At 39.2% G+C, this 22,704-nt stretch overlaps 1 protein-coding gene across 2 annotated transcripts; it reads left to right on the top strand.

Annotated features, from left to right (window-relative positions):
* The first annotated feature begins 689 nt into the window (after positions 1 to 689).
* On the top strand, positions 690 to 21,933 carry LOC125974746 (clathrin coat assembly protein AP180). Of its 2 annotated transcripts, none has more exons than XM_049729524.2 (29): positions 690 to 1,474; positions 6,735 to 6,877; positions 7,437 to 7,512; positions 7,699 to 7,801; positions 8,076 to 8,169; positions 8,254 to 8,365; positions 8,639 to 8,745; positions 8,820 to 8,861; positions 10,034 to 10,095; positions 10,334 to 10,342; positions 11,067 to 11,079; positions 11,215 to 11,384; positions 11,613 to 11,707; positions 11,982 to 11,996; positions 12,156 to 12,350; positions 13,429 to 13,506; positions 13,760 to 13,867; positions 15,003 to 15,086; positions 15,375 to 15,443; positions 15,720 to 15,866; positions 16,626 to 16,697; positions 17,066 to 17,281; positions 18,259 to 18,441; positions 18,522 to 18,540; positions 19,019 to 19,109; positions 19,221 to 19,307; positions 19,843 to 19,980; positions 20,055 to 20,151; positions 20,439 to 21,933. In XM_049729524.2, the coding sequence occupies exons 1-28, from the start codon at positions 1,345 to 1,347 to the stop codon at positions 20,133 to 20,135; spliced, it is 2,739 nt and encodes a 912-aa protein (XP_049585481.1). In that variant the 5' UTR covers positions 690 to 1,344; the 3' UTR covers positions 20,136 to 20,151; positions 20,439 to 21,933. The 2 variants fall into 2 exon arrangements, with proteins under 2 accessions (XP_049585481.1, XP_049585479.1); XM_049729522.2 differs by having other exon boundaries at positions 691 to 1,474; positions 13,760 to 14,002; positions 18,244 to 18,441.
* The last annotated feature ends 771 nt before the right edge of the window (positions 21,934 to 22,704 follow it).

Here is a 22,704-nt window from a genome sequence, read left to right as displayed (position 1 = left end):
TATAGCACGGAATAATAATAATAGTAGTAGTAGTAGCAATGCAGTAAAAATAATCACTCTTTGCACTCAAGACGAATAAATAATACAGGATAAGAGCACTGGTAGTGTTGTGATACAAACTATTGCCATTAATGCAGACATGGTTTTCCCAGCTAGGGTGATGCCGAGATAAATATCTTTCTGTGTAAGAAAAAAAAAAAAAACAGGTCATGCAAGTAACCCACTGTGGCAACCCCTGATGGGACAAGATGAAAGTCAGAAAAACTAAATCGATTAAATAACATCAACAAAAAGCATTTTAAGATTTCGTGGCAGTCATTGTTGAAGAGCGTGAGTGAAGCCAACAGCTTAAGGTAAATTTCTATTTCTGATCAAATAAGATACATACGCAGCCTGAATCTAAATATCCAGTGGCTGCAAAACCACCAGCCACAGTGGACAAGCAGGGTTGCATGCACAAGATCAGCACCACGGACAGCGATAAAACATGATGGTGACTGCAAGGGGTGTGTCAAGGGTCGCGGGATGTCCCTAATCACCTTCAAGCCCTGAATGTCAACGAGCTTCATTCATTAACCCTTCGCGTCCTTTCTGTTTTCGTCCGCCGCAGTTCTCGCGATGGTAGAAAGAGGCAGCGGCAGTTTTGGCATTGGCACGGCACTGTCACGTGACATGGCGAAAGGGCGGGGCGCGGCGACAAATGCAAAAATAAATAAATAACAAGACCGAAGAGGACACGAATACAACCCCCCCAAAAAAGACGCAAGAATATTCGGGGTTTTAAGCGTGCTTCACCCGGTTTCGTTGGTGGGGAGGGGGCTGCAGCACAGAGGAAGCGTCCAGGGGAGGAGGTGCCAAAGAAAGAAGAGGAAAAGCGTTGCTCTGGATGGGGATGCTCCCAACCCGGGCCTGATGCTCCTCTGCTCAAACAAGGACTGTCGGAGAGGCTGCGAGGATTAAGCAGGAGGCCGGATGCTGTAAGACTGAGAGGAGGGGGAAGCTTCAAGAGCATCATCCAAAAACGAGCATCATCCAAAAACGAGCATTTTGTCTCACAGGCGGAAAAATAACAAGGGTCCAAAGATTGACGGTGATCTTTTCATTTGAATATTCAGACTACACTATCGAGGTGTCAGCGTCCTGTAAAAATAAATATATATATACTTTATTTTCCCCCAAGACGCATGCTTGGACTGATCAATCACTTCTACCAATGTTATGTAATAGAATTGTTTGACTTGGAGTTCAGCAGCTGGGAGTACTGAGTCTCCTCTTCATATTTAAGTGGAGGTGGGGGGGTAGGACCACTCGATCGTTGAGGGTGGACTCCACCGAGAGAAGAAGATGTCGGGTCAGACACTAACGGACCGCATCGCCGCGGCCCAATACAGCTTGACTGGGTCGGAGGTGTCTCGAGCTGTGTGTAAATCCACCACACATGAGCAAACAGCCCCAAAGAAAAAACACCTGGAATGTGAGTAGGCTACTCTCTGTGTGTGCCCATGTTTGTCTGTCTGTCTGTCTACTCATCTATCCATCTATCCATGTATGTATCTTGTGCATGTAGGCCATGCACCAAAGTCATGGTGGTTGCCTCCCCCATGCAGTCAGCTGTGTGTCATCACATGGATTTATTCTACAGCAATGGACGCTAGCACCGTCTTACACCATAATTGGAAATAAGTATCCCAATAAACTGAGGTCTTGATAACGCCATACAACGCATTGTCAATCATGCTGAAGGCGTGATGCCCCATGCTGCTTTGTTGCAGGTGAATACATAATTGAAAAGGTTATAACTAAGCGATTTTACTACCACGGACAGAGGCGTCGCCTTAAATTGCTGTCACTGCTTGCCTTGTTCAATGGCGCACATCCTATTCTTGGAACTAAATTTGTTGGATTCTGTTGAAAATTGAGACGTGCAGGTTTTGAGACATGCTACAGCTATTGATCTACTGCACACACTCCTAACAACCGTTTACACCCACATAAACTTCTATCGGTGCACGGTATTCCGTTATTGTTTTGGCCATTTGGAAGGAAATTGGAGTTAGAGAACAGCTAGAATTGCTTGACTGTGAGGCAGAAGCACTGAATCTAGCCACACAAGGCTATCAAGAGCGCATCGAAGTGAATTCTCTCTTCACATTTTGAGACAATTAGTCTGGGAAATGTCAGGAAACTGAAGCTGTGAAACTTGAATCAATAGAGAAAAATCTCTCTTAATCAATGTGTCAAACTAAGAAAATGCATCAGAATGATGAATAGAATTGAGTAAAGCATAGCAAGTTTGACTTACTAAAAGTTTGCCCTAGCAATTTGTTGACGTGACTCTCACCCAGAAAGTACACACAGTAACTTCTGTTGTTGCAAAACAGGTGGCATTGTTGACTTTACTTGAGAATTATTTTCCATTTTAAATCTCTAGTTTGTGTTGTGTATGGATTTCCTTTTAGAATCCAATGATGCACATGATTTCATCATTAAAGTTGCTTAATTTGCATAATCCTCAAATACATGGACAAGACAGGAAGAGCAACAATGAGCGACCCACCATCAACTCTGCTGGGCAAACGTTCACAAAAAGCTGAAATAACACCCAGCAACGGAACTAGCTCATGGTGGAATCATGGGTCCACTGCCCAAAAAGAGGTCGCGTAGGATCTCCATTTTTTTAGGTCTTTGATGACTATGACTGTAGATATCTACATCCACGAGATTCGAGCTTTTCCTAAGATGCAATTTTCAACCTCCACTGTTGTTTAGCTGGCACACCACATTGGCAATGGGGCACAGTGCATTCTGGGTGTTTTCTTTTTTCTCCCTCTGTGATGCTTGCGGGTGAGAGGAGCTATAAATAAACAGCGTACTTTCATGGTCCATTCATGTGTAACTCACCAAAGCATCACTTATGCAGCATGACTTGTATCACCCTCCATGCTCTCGCACATCCAGAACCCTTTCTACATCAATGTTGTGTTCTGATTTGTATACACCTAAAACATTATACAGTACCCAAATACAGTAAGCACCGCTAATGTTTGCATCTTAATCTCTGTATGTTTCTATATGACTCGTAGTTGCTTTATCCATATTATCCTTGTCGGTTTGTTGCATACAGTATTTGTTGCCACCGCAATTACTAACTTAATGTCAACATGTGAGTACAACATTGCTTATACATTGCACTTGTTGAAATACTGTTACTCTATGGTCATGTGGTCACTGTAATTCAGCTGTGATGCGCTTTACAGTCTGTCTTTGTTGTTAAGTTCTGGTTAATGAAAATGCAAATAGCACCAGGATCTTGCATCTGTGACGGAATACACAACTATGTTGCATTTCTCAAATGATCTCATTTCCCAACCTACTGCACAATCATTGGTCCATTCAGAACACATCTGCTACCATAGAGAGTAATGTTGCTGCTGTTACTAACAAAGGAAAGTGGTCTTGTTAAGTGATGAAGCTGGCATTCAGCAAATAGTAGACGGACATTCATCACAGAGTCAGACCGACATTTTCTGTAATTTAATGCTCCCAACAAAGTACAATTGGATGAGTGTAAGTGTGAAAGGACTTTGAAAATCTTTGAGTTGAACTATAGTACCCCAGATATTGTGAGGCATTGTCCAACATCATTAGCCTATGACCTCGCAGGTATTCTTCTGAATTAATAGACAAAATTCCCCTCGAATACCCCCTAAATTCTGTAGAGTATTTAATGGGGATTTCCGCAGTCATTCTATCTTTCCCAAGAACCACAAGAAACACTTTGGCTATTTAAGGTTTGCTAACGGGAAGAGCCAGCATCACGTTGTGTAACACATAAATGCTTGAAAGCAACTGCTACTTCTCTCTGCAGCAGCCTTTTCAGGGTGGGGTTGAGTGTAAACAGGTTTGGGGTGGCTTCTGCAAACTGGTTCCACCCAGGTTCCGCCCAGCTGCATTGGGTCTTATTTCTTCATCCTTACAACATTTTGCAAGCAGATACTGATGGAGCATGTTTGGACAACAAGCTGAAAAAGTTTGCACGACATAAGAAAAGAGTGTAACAGTTTCCACCCCAAGGGGCGAACATGTTGGACAACTCAAAGTTTGAGCAAGTATTAGTAGAAATAATGATTCCAGTCAGCACTTCAGAAATAATCATAAGATGTCAACGTCAGTTGTTAACTGACGTTGACATCTTATGATTATGTCAAGTTGTTAACCGTATCAGTCCTAAATAAATTCTAGTAGGGCATCTTTGAAGTGAGTAGAACGGGTTGTCCAGTGACCAATTCAGTCGGGTCAAATTTTCAAATCAAGAAATGTAGAGGGGCCATAAACATTTGGCGCAAATCAATTCAAATAAGCTGGCTACAGGCTCAGCCACACGGGTGTTAGATCTGGGCGGCATGTAGCCCACGGGCCGCTAATTGAATAACAGTGACGTAGACAGCGAAATTCCGATTCCTAGCCACGACCCCCTCACCTCTTAAAAATCATATCTACATTCTGTTTTTGTTTGTAACACTGTAAATCAGCTTTGCCAGAACCATAAACTAAAATAATAGACAAGAAAGGTGACTTTCTGAAGGAAGAAGTCCTAACAAAAAAGACTGAAAAATCTTACCCAGTGGTGTGCACCTCAAAATATCAGGGGGCTGACGGATGGGTTATATTGCTTCACGTTTATTAGCGAAAGAGCCAAAGTGGTTGCGCAGACTTTTTGTTTGGTAAATCAATACAGTCAGTGATGTCTGCCAAAGCACTTTGCTGAAGTCTGTGAAACATGTCCTCCATCAAGCTAAGCCCTTTAGTCTGCCATTCTTTTGATGATGTCCAGTTCATAAATCTTGTCAAGAAAAAATATATTTGAAACATTTCACAGATACCTCACTATATCATCAGAATTAATTTCTTGATCATTATATAAATAGTTCTGTATATTCTGATTCATGTGTCTTTTTTGTTGTATTGATTGTTCATGTTTCCTAATTGATAACTGCCTTTTTTCCCCCGTGTATTTTTTTTTTTTTACAAAACACTGCATGATATCCTTTTGGGTCAGTCAAGACATCTGATGCGGTCTTTGGAGCCTAAACAAAAGCCCTGCCATTAATAATACATAGGCAAGTTGTTAATGCCTTCTTAAGTTTAACAGAGCTAACCAATCACAATGCCAGGTTAGAGCCACGTCTTATGTGCAGTTGCATGATTTTCAGTATGGTATGGCACAGGTTTATGCAGCAGTTGGAATAATCAGTGCCACAGTCTGCCAGCCTCAGTGGGACGTAAAGAACGAGACACACACAGGAGAAGTGTGGGATGATGACTCATCAGGCCTGGCAGGCTTATTTTGTGTGTAGTATGGGTGTGTATTTGCAGCTTCACTACAGACGACAGCGTGTACAGCCATCATTGCTGCATCCTGAATGTTACATCGTCGATGGTTGTAGGCTTGAATACAAGTGACCTTGAAGATATTTCATTTGCAACAACCACATTCCAGAGTGCTGCCTTCCCTGCTTACCCTATCCAGGATGCTTGCAAGAAATTAAATTACGTGTGCATTGATAATCAGCGGATTAACTAATAACAATTTGTATTCACACACCAGGGATTATTTGGTGCTTGTGAACAAAAAAACAAACCAACTATTGCATGCATGGTACTGAATGATTCCCTGTGTGCAGTACATCAAATGATTGTTTTTCTTGACAAAATACTGCAGATGGTCAAACCAGTGATTTACAGCCTCATACTGCGGCATGAGGCTCTGTGGTAGATGTCTATTTCTCCTGAGTATTCAGTGAAAATGCTTCTTTTAATAGTCGAGACTGTGGTAATGCAGATTCTGATGCTTTCTGCAGTGGAATGTCCCATTGTTCCTCTGTGGGTAGTAATGACAAGTTTCACAAATGAACGGAGTAACAGCCAGATAAATTCCAATCAGGCAGTGGTTGCGCAGCACTCGTCCAGATACATAATAATTTTGTTAATAGTGCAGCACTCTGGCTTGAGTCACTAACATAGATAGTGTCAGAGATAGTTTGTGATGAAGTAAGAGGGATGAATTCACATTAACAGGGCTTTTCACTGGGCCGTCGCGAGACAGGTTAGTTTTACCCTACTAATAATGTGTCGCCGCAATCGCAATAACAATGTACTGGCATGGGTGCTATTAAGAAAAAATAGGATCATTATAATCAATCTAGATTAGAATCAAGCGTTACAGCAATACAAGGTATAAGCAACACACAAGTTATTATAGATTTAAAAAAAAAGTATTAAAAATGACACTCACCTATCAATTCAATCTTTCTGTCCTCATTGGGGTCAAAGGTAACTATAGAGTTACACACAACAAAAAACTTCAGCAATTTAAAAAAATAAAATTTAAGTAGGATTATGACAAACACTTTTGCAATATAACATAAGAAGGAAACCAGAGTACCCAGACAAAACCCAATCATGCTCGGCGAAAACATGCTAACCAAGATATTCCTCCAATAGCTGTGTTATTTGGCAAATGAAATGTGGGCAGTGGAGTAAAGGTCTTCAATTACATGTTTAATGGTGCGTATGAAATTGAATATCCCATTTAAGCAGCTGTTAATTTATACCTCCACCTTCTTGAATGTCATCTCATCTGAATCACTGCATTTTTTTCCTGTTGTCTTGATTTCAACAAAGGGGTTGCTCCTGCATCTGTCTCCTAAAGTTCTCTCTTCTTTAATTCCCAGACCTGATCCAGGCCTCTCAGGATTCCAGTGTGAGCGTCCCTCAGATGGCCGATACACTGATAGAGAGGGCGGGCAATGCCAGTTGGGTGGTGGTTTTCAAGGCCCTGATTACTACACACCATCTCATGGTGCACGGCAATGAGGTAACAATACACACATAGACCGTCCAGGCTGAGAAACAAAGGACCTGATTTAGTAAGACTCTTTATAGGAGAGACTAAATTGCTTTGCCACTCACTCTAAGTACAGTTGTAAAAGTTTTGGAGACCAACATTTTTAAAAGAGATATGTGTGCTTTCCGTAGGTATTAACATAAAACAGTTGTGAGAACACTGTAAAAGCAAATTGAAGTTTGAAGTAATGCGATTGGAAGTGTGAGTGGACAAGGCAGACAAACATTTTACAGACTTTGAGAAAAAAGCCAACAAAGAGCCAACAATTACATAAAAGCCTTGTTTTGTTTAATTCTTTCCGAGGCGGTACTTCAACATACCAAATCAACCTTTAATTTGATAAATACATTGCACGTGCAATTGATCTATTTGCATAAACTCCTCCCAGAACACGCAAAAATTTCAATATGCCAAATCAGTGTAACTCACCTTAGGTTTGGTAATACATAATACTCCTCCAATCATGTCCAAATCAACTGTATAACTCTGTATTGTGGATTTATACATTGCTGTATGCGTGCTCTTTCAGAAATTCCTGCAATTCCTTTCATCGAGGAATTCTTTGTTCAACCTTGCCAATTTTCTGGACAAAACAGGCTCCCATGGTGGGTAGCAAGTGGTACAAGTTATATGTTTGCGTATTTTTTTTACTGACGGGTGCAATCAATAAACAAAATGTTGTGATTTACAGTATTTAATTATTTTTAATATTGTAAATTACAATGCTGACATCGCGCTCCTCCAGTATTTTTGGGCATACATCAATGTGTGTGCGTGTATGTCTTTCTCAGGCTATGACATGTCCACCTTTATCAGACGCTACAGCCGTTATCTCAATGAGAAGTCCTTTGCCTACAGACAGATGTCTTTCGATTTTGTCAGAGTCAAGAAAGGGTACAGTTTCTCATTTCTGTTCCTTTACCCATCAAATATTACTTTTGATGAAAAAAGCACATTAAATCACACATGTAGGATGACATATGATCTGTATTTTGGATTCAGAACAGTTTTACTCAATGCTTATCATCATCACAGATTGTTTTTGTAAATCTACTAATTGCAAGCTGCTGCATGCTTGGACTAAGCCGCCCTGACGTTTTTCAGATCTTCAGCTTAAAATGTCTCAATATATTGAAACAGAATGTCTTATTATCTCTTTCCATCACAGCGCTGATGGAGCAATGAGGACCATGACAGTTGAGAAGTTGCTGAAAGGAATGCCTATCCTGCAGGGTCAGATTGATGCTCTGCTGGATTTTGATGTGAGTTACTTGAAGCAATCTTCACCGGTTACATCACTTTAATGCATATTTCTTTCATCTCATCAGTTATAATTATGTCCAAAGGTACACCAACCGGAATTAAACAATGGAGTAATAAATGCCTGCTTTCTTCTACTGTTCAAAGACCTGATAAAGTTATATGCTTGCTACAATGATGGCATCATCAATCTACTAGGTACAGTTTTTCCGTTCACCTTCATTTTCTTTCCTGGCAAATGCATGTTAATTAAATATCATCTAGTGGTGAAGACCACCGATTGAGTTTGACATCTTCCTTATATTTATGTAGACAATTTGTTCCTACATGTTTCTGGGTCAACACATTACGGAAGGTTACTAACTTTGTGTTTTAGAAACATAAATTCATTACTGGCAAAAAAAGGAAAGCTACTACTACCTAATATACACAGTAAGTCCATTTTAACATCGTCGCGACTATGTCTTTTAGAGAAATTTTTCCAGATGAAGAGAAGCCAGTGTAAAGATGGACTCGAGATCTACAAGAGATTTCTGACTCGCATGACTCGGGTATCTGAATTCTTCAAACTTGCAGAGGTAATATGCGGATGTGCCCATTGCTCTAGCACTCATTCCATACTGGCTGAAATGTCTTTGTTTTGTGTTTCCAGCAAGTGGGAATAGACAAGAATGACATACCTGAACTGACTCAAGTAAGTTTGTTACAGCTTTGTCTACTCAGATGTTTTGCATAGGTGTACACTGACATGCAAAACTTATTAGTCACACTTTCTTCAGCTCTACATCTAAAGTGTATTTTTCAAAAGACAAAGTAGATATTGAAAGTTGTATACACTATATTTTCTCTTATTATATTTTGTTCTCACTCAAAGAAACAGTCAGTACAAACCTTTTGAGAGACTTGTATAGCTTTGGTAGGTTTTATCAAGGAGATGACTTAAGCAGTAAGATTTTAAAGAATTACACACATTTAATGATAGTAGTGTGAATATTTGTCAGTTCTCCCATTTTTTTGGATCCGGCTTGCATTGCCAATAGATTCCGTTTTGACCCTCAAAGGCGCATTATAGCATAAGTGGTGCATAAACCGCAATGTTCTGTAAATGAGCAGAATAATTAATCCTAACAGCCTTGCAAACATTGTTAAGTACCATCTAACACGATCAGACGTGCTACATGACTAATGGATTAAATGTCGGTATTAATACGTGTCAGTCTCCCAGATCCTTGCCCCATTGATTATCGTCATCTTTTTGAAGGAGAGCCACATCAGTACAAACAAGACAGTGTAACATGACCATTATTCAGTCTTGAATTTTTTTTTATATCTGAACATGGCACCACCAAAAATATATAAGGAATGACCAAACATGACATCTAGGATAACATGCCCGGCAAGAAAAACAACTAAAACCAAATTGTGCTAGACTACCATAATCACCAAAATGAGACAGATGGGGTTAGATTCAGAGTAAGACAAGGAACTGATTGTGAAAATAAACAAGACCGTAGAATCTAATCATAATTATTATACTTATAACATATTATATTAAGCGACAACATAGGCCCCAAATAGTATGATGCATTATATGAACTAAAAATCTGAAACAAAATACAAAGCACAAAATGAATAGCAGCGTTGGCAAGTTCAATGTGGCATTTCAACCTAATTTTCCTCTCTGTTCAATCTGTTGCTTCTTGAAATTATGGGTTGCATGAACATGTTTTTTAAGCATTTAACCAATGGTGAACAATGCACAATGATGGAATTTTGTATACTTAATACATTCTGCATATACATATGACATAATTTCCAAAGAACGGAGATAGAGCTTAATTTTTTGCCATACTATTTTCCCCACAGGCCCCAGAAAGTCTTTTAGAATCACTTGAAACTCACCTCAACACTTTGGAAGGAAAGAAGCCGTAAGTTTGTGTGTTGTTTGTTTTAATGGTAAAAAAAGAAATCATTTAACATTAGCGCGATGGTGATCACTTGTAGGCTTAAGGTTGGTTTGCATGAACTCAACGACATGTTGAATTGATAACAAAATAGTTTTTTGAGGCTGCTTTAATTAAACTTTGTATTTATCCACTTTGTTCATGTTATGACGGTCAAACATTTAACCTAATGTTCTTCTGATCTTTGTCCAATACAATACAGAGAGGATAAGTAAGTATTCTCTGTCACTCGAAATGCTGAATTTATACCATTACCTGCTTTTTTTATATTTACATTTTATTTCCCACCAGTTTTTCTTTCCTTTACAGAGATTTTTTTACTGAATAGAAGTGACCATATCCATTTAAAATCATACCATCAATATAACAATATTAAACCAAAGCTGCGTTCACCTTGTTCTTCAATAGTACATTTTTTTAAATGTATTCATTCATGTATTTATTTATGTATTCGTTCATTTATTTATTTATTTATTTATTTTAATAGAACCCACATTTGTAAATATTGTTAATCATACACTAATACAAAGCTGCTGGTAAATTTGTACAATCCAATGAAATCAAAGACAATACTGAATTTACAATGACAACAAGGTGTTTGTTTTTTATACTTGAGCTATTATTATTCTTGCAGTGGTTGAATTATAATATGTCTATAGTAATGATTGTGCAGGTTTACGGTCAGTGTATATTTGTCATTAAATCATTGTTACTTACTCTCAGGCTCCACTTTTACAAAGGAGTACAGGCTGGACAATTGTCACATTCTTCAAGTTCCCTGCGTTGAAGTGGAAATGAGTCTAAGATGCAATGATTTAGTATCATGTTTTAAATTCTGCCTGTATAAATTCACCGAATATTTAAGACACTTTATACTGAACGTATGATGTCAGTCTTACTCTTTCCTAACCTGTTTGCCATTCTTGTTTTTGTAGGTCACCCACCAAGGTAAGACACAACCAATAACATTAAGTACTTACATACACTAAATAAGACCTCAACAGAGGGATGGATTGGAAATCCACATCATCTTCGTTAGCATTCAAATATGCCACTTTATTTAACCATGTTGTCTGTTAATAGGACACAGTGGCCAATAACAGCTCAGCAACTACCACCCCATCTTCTGCACCACCCAAGCCTGCACCGCCTGCTGGCACTGGGGGCCCCCCTGCTCGACCGGGGCCCCCTGCTAAACCTCCACCTCCCTCTATCACACCCACAGCTGTCACTCCCACCACTACCGCCAGCAGGTAAGTGCCAGTGAAACAACTTAAGTTACATTTATTTAACGTTAAAATTGTCATTATGGTTTGGATGTTTGTGCGGTGTAACATCACAAAATAGGCAGTGGTTGAAAAATAGTAAAAGGATATTTAATTTGTCTACGTTATTCCATTTTCATTTTTTGTATTTATTTATTATATGTGATATTTATAAGATGAAATAATATTTGCTTGCTTCTCTTTTTTTCTGTGTAGTGCCCTTGATGATGGCTTCTTGTTGGATCTAGATCCCATGTCTTCGTCCTCAGCTGGTGGGACTGCACCGCCTTCCACAACAACCGCATGGGGAGGTGAGAAAAATTCCTGAGCATTATTTGAAAATCATATAGAGTGTGACCCTCGCTATATCGCGGTCTATCATGCGCATCACTCGGAACAAATCAAAGAGCTTGCACTTCACATGCAAGGCATGCTGCCCAATTGTTCAATCCCATCTTTTCACATTGCAAAAACAAATTAGCAACATTTTGGTTTTACATTCATTAATACTTGCTTAAGCGTGTCCTTGTTATCTTTTAACAATGCCATTCATTAATGGTCAACGTTTTGCCTTTTGTTGTGCAGATCTTTTGGCTGACGGTGAGTAATCTAATCATCTCTTTCTACAATCGTATTATGGATCTTAATAATTACATTTTAGATTTACCATGAGTTGTCTTTGATATAGTCATTACAAGAAAAAAGTTCTCTGCTGCCCTCTTCAAATTTTTTTTATACTCTGTGGATGGTGTCTTATAGCCACTCCTGCTGCAACTAACAATGCTTCTGAAGCTAAACAAGCAAAAAAAGAGCTTGCCCCTGATGCTGCAGCTGCCACTGCAGTGGCTGCATCTACAGCTGCCGCTTCCACTGCTGCAGCCATGCCAGTGCCCATCTCCCTGCCTGTCACTGCTCCCACTGCTGCTTCAGTTAGAGATATCGACTTTTTTGGAGGTTGGTCAGTTGAAAATGTAGACAGCTGGGTGGCTCATCTGCACAAGGTTTTAATATTGGAGTAATCCATTGTAAAAGCTGTTGATTGCGAGTGAAAAATTGCAGAGACAGTGTGTACACTCTGTCGCTACAATTTTTCAGTCGCTATGTATATGTCTATATATATATACATAGCGAGTGAAATATGTGTGTATATATATGTATTCATATATATATATATATATATATATATATATATATATATATATATATATATATATATATATATATATATATATATATATATGACATATTTGCTCAAATTACCTTCAATAAATTCTTAATAATTTATTGTATTATTTTTTTGAAGACATTGGTTATTTAATGTCTTACAATAATTAGGAAACATCTGCAACATTTTATTTTCATAAATCTCTCCCAATGTCAAGATATATATGCTGCTTTTGTTCCATTTGCAAGCACACTCAAAGATTTTCTCAATACATGCAGCCTGTTTTTAAATCCCTAAATCAACATGATCATCATGATTAATTTTCTATTTTTTTAAAGTTCTGATAATGCGTAAAGAAGATGAATTGGTCGCAATACATAAGGGTTGAGTCAAAAATCTAAAATTGTATTAAGACACAAAACTGAGACAAAATACAGTAATCTCTTCTCTCTCTTCTCTCTGTCAACTCTATTTATCATCTATTTTTCTGAGTTGATATTGGCTATGTTGTGTTTATTTCACATTCACTGCTGCCAAATCTGAAGACCAAATGTAGCATCTCTATCAAAGAAAGAATTATCCTAGTACATCCCTGAACTTAACATACCCCCACTTGTCACAGAGTACAAACAACTTGTGACAATTGACCTCATCTCACTGAATACAACTTTATGCAGCCCCTTAAAATTTTCTTCCAAGAACTGATGGTACAGTCAAAGAAATGACTTGGGCTGCGTACTTCTTGTATTCTTTGCCTTTCCCTGATACTGACCTCTCATGTTTTTGTTTGTTTGTTTGTTTGTTTGTTTTTGTTCATTCCATCTGTTTCTCCATGTGTTGTTTGGTTGTGTTGCTGTGATACACTAGATGCATTTGCACCTTCCCCAGGAGATGGTCCTGTCGCTGTGGCTGCGGGTCCTGCTACTGATGCATTTGGTGAATCTGGTGGGTGAATTTTATACAAAAACATTAATACATACTTATAATAATAATACAGCCTTTAAAAGGGCTTCTTTTTTTCAGTCCTCCAGTGATGTGTGCTCAATTGCCTTTCTTTCATGGTTTCCAAGTCTTGTTAAGACATCCACCTTGGCTCACAGATATAGTCACGTTTTAATCCTCCACCCCCTTCCCTTCTTTTCTCATCAAATCACGTCTAACCCTTCCATTCCAACCCCTGCTGCTTCTCCTGCTGAAGACCCTTTTGCTACGACCGAGGGGAGTGCGGACATTACTCCAGGGCTGGACCTGTTTGCTATGCGACCCACTGACACGGGAGCCACTGCCATCACACCTCCCACCTCTAGTGAGGCGCCGGCCATCGCTGTCCCTGTCGCCACACCCGCCGCAGCCCCCACTCCTTCTGTCACCACCACCACTAGCACCACAGACACCACCACCACAGAGTCTGCAGCCGCTCCGACTCTAGATTTCTTTGGTGGTAATGTCCTTTTGCTTTCATTCTGCTCTCCCAGTCACTCTGCATTATATGATGATGATATTTTGATCTTGATTGCCCTTGCGCTAGAGGTCCTTAATAATGAAATTGGAACATCAGTCACTGTATCTCAAATTTCTACACCGCTGCATTTTCCCGGTTTGAAATGTTCCAGTTTATGTGCTCAGGGCATAGAAATTAAAATACTCCTACTGTGACATTTTATGACATCTCTTGGTGCCAATGAGCTATGTTGAAGGGAGATGGGGAGCTTCATTTAGATAAAAGTAATGTTCTGCCACCATCTTGGGGCATTTTGACTCCAAAGAACTATGCTGAAGTGAATTGAGGAGCTTATTTTAGACAAAAATAGTGATATGCTGCCCTATTGCAATATCTCTTGCTCACAGATTTTTGCTGTGCGCTGCCCATAGATGGTGGTGAACACTTCATTTGTTTGCTTTGGCCATTCAAGCAAGCATCTTGACCGCCCATGGCAAGCTAGAGCACAAAAAAACTGAAATTTGTTTTTGGTGAGGTAAAGTCATAGTTTACCTCAGATTTTTTGTTGTCCTATCTCTTTATCAGCAAAAATGGCTCTACTTGCTGTTATTCCTCACCAAATACTAATATTCACCGCCAACATTTAAACGAGTCATCTCCTGCATGTGAAAAGTTTCCAATAATGTCTGCTGAGAAATGTATAATTTGTACTCTTAAGTTTAAGTGAAATATTGCGTAGTTTTAAAATTCTCTAACGTTGCTTTAGATTCCGTCGTTAACTAGTATAATTAATCTGGGAATTTTTATGAATTCACAAATATAATCAGAATATATATTAATAAATGTGAAGCTCGCAATATTTCCCTAGATTTCTAATCTGATATTGTGTTTACATTGCATTCAATGTCCTCTGACATCTTTCTGCTTTCCCACACGTCTATTCATTGTGTTTGTGCTGGATTTCAAATCTGAATGTCCATTTTATGATTGTGTGTCCTAGATATGCTTGATTCTATGCCTGAGCAAGGTTCTACCACAGAATCCAAAGCTGCTACCACACCTAGCGTAGACCTTTTTGGTGCAGGTACAGGAGCTGATTCACATGTCTGTGTGTGAAACCTCTTCATCTCTTCTACTTAGCACACCTCCACTCCTGTCGAATACATAGTCCTTCCCTACTACACAATTTTGTTTTCCCCTCATAGTGATCTGAGAGCTGTGCATGACATCCACAAGCATCGTGTTCTCCCCAAGGCTGCTTTTTTTTACCAGAGCTGTTTCTACCTGCTCTGCTAATACTTTTCTTTGCTCCTCGACCACCACCATTTTCTTCTTTCTCGCACTCTGCCTCTTGCTTGCATTGGTCAATTAGACCTCCCTGCTGTTTCACGCGGGCCTTCTCCTTTGCCTGAGCCGGCTCCGACTGGAGACATTGTCACTGGTGAGTTAAGGTGCTTTACTTTAATGGCATCCCTTCTGTTTTCCTTATGTGAATTATGAAGGGTGCAGCAAGCCTCCACTCATCATGATCAACCCTGTTCAAAAGCGGTGGTAAAGATGCATGAAGGCCCGCTTTCCTGCTTTGCTTCCTTTGCTAGAGAATGTTAGCCTTGCCGTGCTGATAAAGTTGCAGAAAAATATTAGGTATATTATTGAGCCTTAATCTGTCTGCTTTCTTGTTGTCTGTTTTCCTGTTTGAAATCATTCTCATCTTCAGACCCTAGTCCTGAGACTGCCCCTCATCCTGCCCCTGCTCCTGCGCCTGCTTCAGCTCAGACTCCAACTCCAGCTCCTGTTGTTGCTCCTGCCACTGAGGCCTCCTCTCCAACCAAAGCAGAGCCAACCCCAGTTATTGACCTGCTGGGTATGTACTATCACACTTTTTAATAATTCTTTTTTTTTTTTTTTTTGTCTATTGTTCTCTAGTCCTTCTTGGATATTGTATAGTACTCTATCAGATAGATGACATGTATAACTTTCAGCAACGTGCCAAGCTCAAACACATAAAATTATAAATCCGAGCTGGATTGTTCGGATTTGGTTCATGAGAGCAATAAGAGCAATCGGTCCTGTTAGGGACATAGAGATATTGCAAACTGTAACCATTCAACCAATTAAAAAACACTATTATGTCACCAAATAAAGAAAAAATACCTTTTTGATAGATATTGTAGATTTCTTCTTTTTTCCCATTCAAACTAGTATTTGCTCTGTGAATCAGCACAATTTAGTTCATTATCTTGTCATCCAAAATTTAACATCCACCTCAACTTGCTTCTACATACGTATAAGCTCCCTCCCAAAAAGTGTGTCACATCCAGAACATGGATTCATATGGATTTTTTTTCTTTTATTATTATTATTCATGTTTGACGCAACACCATATTCTATGATAAAATATTGTTTTTAAAACCTTTCATGGCACAGAAAAGGCATCAATGGCCAGGAATGGCCTGTATTATTAGATAGTGATCACCTGCTGATATTTTCTTCAGTATTTAGCACATTAGTTACAGTGAAAAAAATTAAATATTTACTTGAACAATATGTTGAAAATTACTCAAATTCTGTTGTGCTATTGTGTATTTGTGTTGACTATCACGATGGATAATTGCCCCCCCAGACTCCTTTGGTGGGTCTGTGAAGGAGACGCAGAGCTCTGCTCCTGGGGGACCTGGAGGAGACCTGCTAGGAGGTACAGTTGTTTAGGGTTACACCATATTTATACAAACAGTGGACTCCTGGTATTTGAGCAGGAAAAGGACCGGGCCAGTCCACGAATCGTGAAAATGTGTGAATTACTATCATAATTGTACTCAAAAAATATATTGATTTTATTTTTAACCTTAAAAAGTCTTACAAATATGCAGTTTCCAAATCTGAGTTTCCCAATTGCATTAGCAGACAAACTGATTGCTTATATACACGATCTGTACCTCGCCAAAAGTCAGCAAGGATGGGCTGCAGCTCACCTGCAAACCTAATGAGGACCAGCATTCCAAAAACTGGATGGATGGATAATATTGCAAATGGTAGTCACAACCCGATCTGTCTCTTCATCAGACCTCATGTCCCCCACCTTGGCACCCACCGTCGCCCCGGCCTTAGCCCCAGCCATGGCTCCAGCTCCAGCACAGAATTATCTTCTTGAATCGGGATTCGAAACTCTGGGTTCACTTCCCTCTCCGACACCACCTGTGCCAGCTGTACCAATGGTACCTGCCACTGCAGAACCTGCAAAAGCCACACCAGCGCCCTCTGGTGGTTTTGATGCTTCAGGTAAATGGCATTTAATGTCATGTAAAGTTTTATGTCAGGGAAACTTGAAAAAAAGTCAAACTGTTTCAACATATCTCTTAAACATTCTTGCTTAGCTGCGAGTAGATGTGCAAAAGTGTATGGTCCACTGAAACATAGTGATTTGGGCATCAGCCCCAGGCTGCTGTAATTATTGCTGTCTGTTGCATGGATGACACGCTTCTACCACTGTTGTCGACTGCTTAACTTCTCACCTTGACTCTGTTTCAATGATTGATCAGATTTCTTTCTTATCTTGTTTCAATGTGGACCATTCACACATGCTGCGCTTTCTTCAGTTTCACACATGCTCTCTTTTGCTTCACTCACTCTTCCCCACCTCCTTCATCTTCACCCCTTCCTCTCTGCTGGCTACTACCTCTTGCTTGCTTCTTCTAATGTGTAATTGGTGAGTTGAACTCCACAGTGCATTGCAGCATGTGCACTTTTTAAAGTCTGGCTTTTGTTTAAGGTGCATGCTTAAAATGTAAGTGTCTCCTGCATGAGACAAAATACACTGGTTTGTGGAATTATTTTCCCCCAGTCCTTTCTTGTGTTGATTTTTGTCCAAATGCCAGTAATGTTGCATCATAGCATTGCAATGAATTGGGAGCCATGTATTGCAGTCATTACAATTAGCCATTCCGAATAGTTCGTCTTGCGGTTCATAATCTGCGGTATAATAATAATAATAATAATAATTAATAATAATAATAATATTATTATATTATATTAATATTATTATTATTATAAGTGACAAGCTAAGGGCAACTATTTGTGCCTACACATTTAACTACGTCCTGTTGCTATTGCAGCTGGATTGTTTCCCTCCCCTTCACGTTCACGTCTGCCCAGTGCCTGCATTCTAGCTAGAATTGGAAATGAACAACCATGTAATCTGGAGTGACTTTTTAACGTTGCACCTTTCCCACCTTCCTTTCAAGTGTTTGATGCATTAGGTGACTTGCTGATGCCCGCCGTTACGCCACAGAGCACCGGGGGAAGCACAACAGGAAGTGCAGCAGGGAGCATGGGACCTCCCGTCACAGTTGAAAACATTGCAGCTGCTCCACCTGCCACCCCACCCCCAACAAAAGCCATTGCAGGGGATCTTGACTCTTCACTGGCCAACCTGGTTGGAGGTACATGTATTGTATGATGGGACACATCATTGATTTCCCTAAAAACTCAAATCCATTTCTTTTTTTTATCCTCCCTTTAGACCTGGGAATGAAGAAAAAGTAAGTATACTCTTTGTTTCTGCTTTCTTACATTAGACACTGTCCATGATACGTCCATGGTGAATCATCTGTTCATTCCTTTTTTAAAATGAAACAAAAACAAATTCACAAAACAAAAACATCAAGACAATTATACTTGTTTTCTCAATTTTTATTCCAAAACCCCAAATATGCATGCAACAGCTATGATTTTATGTTTCATAATAATTCTTCAGTGTTGTTGATGTTATTTGGGGTTATTTCAATTGGAAAATCGGCCCTGGAACAGGATAATGGATGTTGAAAATTGATAGTTTTGATTCAAATGATGTGACTGCATCTAATCGAACCAAACCCAATTGTTCCACTTTAAAATGTATACAAATATATTTTGAATTGTAGTTTATTGTAGTGATGCATCCTCCCCCTAGATGTTAAGGCATGTTCGGTGGTTGACAGTATAAATAATTCATAGTGCTAACTAATATCCTTCCCGTAGAGATCCACAGAGTGAGAGGAAGTTGACTGGAGGAGCCAACTGGACCCCTCATGTGGCCCCCACAAGCTGGACCACGCCGGGTGTCCCCATGGTGAGAACAACTTCAACTTTAATCTGCGGTCAAACCTCATGCCACCTGCACAAGTAGGGGTTAGGTAGTAAACAACATGTATGCTTTGACAAACTGTGAATTTACAACCAGGCTGGAGTGACTCCTGGCGGACCTGGAGCAGCGGCTCCTAGTGGAGCAATGGTACCACCAATGAGTGCACAGCCTGGATTTGGTATGGTGAGTAAAAGTCCTCAATACACTCTATACCTAAATATAAGTATAGTAGGTACTTCTGTATAAATGACAGGGGGTAGAAGTACTAATTCAAATCCTCCACTTAAGCAGTTTTATGCAGCCAAACCAATGTGTTCCAATAGCTTTGCTAAAAAAAAAAAAAAAAAGCTTAACTAATGATAAAAATACACTTTTTTTTCCAACTTGTGCCTATAGTGCCCCACAAATGTAGTTGAAAACAAACCATTTTCTGAAATAAGGCCATGGATGGCAAACATTTAGCTTCTCTGAATACGCGAATGTAGTATAATCTATACTTAAATGTACCAGCTAAGTATTTTTACTTTGTTCCGTCCTGCCACTAGTATTTTTATATCTAAGTGACATGTTTAGAAGCCATACTGTATTTCAAGTAAATAAATATGGTCTGCATTCAGCAAGATCTAAGGTCTGTAATAAGGTTTCATGGACTCCTTGAAAAATCAGGCTGATTTTCTTTGTGTTAGCCTTTTGTACAAAGCTCATCAACTGTTTTCAGCCTGCCGCTGGAGGGCCAGGAGCTCCCATGATGCAGCCCATGATGGGTCAGCCAATGATGGGTCAGTCCATGATGAGACCTCCTTTTGCTGGCGTGGTTGGAGCTGCACCTGGAGGACTTGCAGCATCAGGAGCCCCGGTAAAATTCTTTAAATCAGTGCCAAGTATACAGAATAATATCAAAAACACTCGACATGTCTTGTCTTTTCACAGCTTTCTCCTGGACCTGCAAGCCAGAGTCCCAAAAAGCCTAAAGATCCTCTGGCAGAGCTCGACCTTAAGGACTTCTTATAACACAAATGAAAGACGGGTATGTTGCAGTCTTCATTTTGTTTTGATAGCTACATATTACTTCATACATTATAAAGTGGACTTAAAGAATCCTTAAGATTCTTGCCTCTCAGACTTTGGAAGATGTTAAACAAGTTCAACACAATTTGGTGCCAATACAACATGCATTCATGTCTTGAAAGGTTTGTAGAAGCACTGCATATACTACATTTTATAGAATAATACATAATAAGTTTTACAATATATTAACTGTACTATAATATTTCGTAAAATGAGATAATGAGGGCAGACTGTCGTGTCCTGCAGGCAAATATTTTCCTCTACAGAGTCGGATGCTCCCCTCGTTTACCCGGCGTCTGTCAAGATCCCAGGAAGCCAGTGGCCCTGCCAGTCTGTCTCTTTTGTCTGCTTCTCGACATAATAAGAGCCTCTCTCCTCTTCTCCATCTTCTTTCTGTTTCCTCCTCCTGTGTGATGTTGTAGCACCAACTGTGAAAGTGAAACCTAGCGGAGTATAACCAGTATACGAATATATATGAGAAAAGAATTCCAAGTGCGTGCTCATTTAGATGTTCTCAATTTTTTTGTCTCAAGCAAAATCTCACAAAAAAATCCTGAAAATGTTCTTGAGTGAAAGTGAAGGAGTATGTGATTAGATTTATTGCTTGTGTTGAATGATGGTCGTACTTTGGTGTCCTAAGCTCCACCCAGTCTTGTCTCCTTAAAGGGGCGGAGCCCTTCTTCTTCTGCTCTGATTGGATGAGAGTTTAATTAAGTCCTTGTGGTTAATGGAGAACTATGTTGTGTCCTGTGTACAGAAAGGTCCTAATTTATAAACATAGACTCCACTGGTGAATTTGACAATTACATCTCTATTATGTACTGTACGTGTGCTGAAGAGAAATATCAATGTGAATCTGACATGAAATTGTGAGGAGTCATGTGAGTGTCATTCAGTCATCATTTGGAGAAAAAAAATGTGATAAATATATTGTATATTATGAAACAAATTGTATGGGCTTTTGAGACTTTGGAACATCAACTGACGCTTTGTGTGTCTTTTTATTTGTGGCTTATTTTTTGTTACTATTTTGTCAATTGTCTTTTAATGCCTGGCCTGAGTAAGGCAAGTCTTACTTTCAAATCCAATGTTTAGTGAAAAAGTTATACATCATGGAAAAAATGTTTTAAAGTGCCCCTCATTGAAACAATTCCACTTTTTATGTGTGCACAGTAATGTTTAGTTTGTTTTGTTTTTTTATTAAAAAATCCTTATTTGTAGAGACCAATACATTCAATTGGAGTCAAATAAAATCTTCCACAACTGTTTGTTTTGTTTCGGTAAGTACCATGGAACATTTTCTATTTAAACAAGTGATCTGCCTTTGTGTTTTACAGCCTAATTACCAAATCTGTGAGGTATTTTTAACAGTGCACTGCAATTTGTTGAATGCTTTTCTTGGGCATCAAGAATTTGTAGTTCCAATGTAAGACATCTAATTGATCATGTATGCAGCACAGGAACCCAGTCGTTAACGTTTTGCCCAACGTTATCTTTCTTGTTATTTTTATGTGTGGATTTGGACTACGTGCTGCGTTGCGTTAGAAATACAATGATGTACCTCCTCATTTGAGTTGACTGTTTAAAACGCAAGGTTGTACAAAAGAGTGCTGATTCAGATACAACATTTTCATGGATGGGTTATAAGCATTTTTTTTTTTGTCTAATTTATTTTGTGTATGATGTCCCTACCCATTGCATGTAAGCCCTTTGAGATGCAATAAATGACTGATTGAACTCATTTTCCTTCTCATTTCTGACACACAAACATATAGTCTTATTTATCTCAATTGATTTTGAAAAGAGAGTTGCTTTATGGAGGTTGATTTGGGGGCGTTTGAGTTTTACTGTCAGAAGCTATAAGTTTCAGTACAGTGCTTGTACAATGATACGCAATCTAAATGTGATTCCACGACCCTTACAGTAGTGCAAATGCAACTATGAGTCTTTCAATTGATGCAAAGATTGTTGCGGCAACAATAACACACTTTTCACTCACTCACATTTTGTTACTCTTTCTTTGTTTCTGTGCCCTGCAAATTCCTGGGGACTAATCCAGGGTGAATCCAACCAGTTTTGATCCAAAATCAGATGGGATTGGTTTCTGATCACTCCAACTCTTATGAAGACAATCCATATAGGGACTAGATGGATACAAATTCCTGTTCTTCTTGTTTTCTTTCAAAATGACCACAACATTTTTATTTTGAATATTAATTAAATCTCCAATAAGTACATGTCACTGGTCAAAATCGATATTGCAATAAATGTTTGTTCTCCCTATTGCAATAAATAATTGATACCCTGAGGGCAAATATCGACTTTTTTTTTTTTTAATACAACATTGTCACCTTCGGTACTTGATCTCTCCTGTCCTGTTTGTGGGAGCGCTAATCCAATGAATGAGATTTAAGTAGGCGTAAACAGCGGCCAATGAAGAAGTCGGTTCACGAAGCTGCAAAAATGCAACAGCAAAAAGCAAATCAAAAACCCACCCGCAAATTTCCACTCA

Source organism: Syngnathus scovelli, chromosome 9, assembly GCF_024217435.2.
Source record: "Syngnathus scovelli strain Florida chromosome 9, RoL_Ssco_1.2, whole genome shotgun sequence".
In the NCBI taxonomy this organism is placed as follows: domain Eukaryota; kingdom Metazoa; phylum Chordata; class Actinopteri; order Syngnathiformes; family Syngnathidae; genus Syngnathus; species Syngnathus scovelli.
The sequence above is the reverse complement of the archived record's forward strand: the minus strand, read 5'-3'. Positions and strand labels throughout refer to the sequence as shown.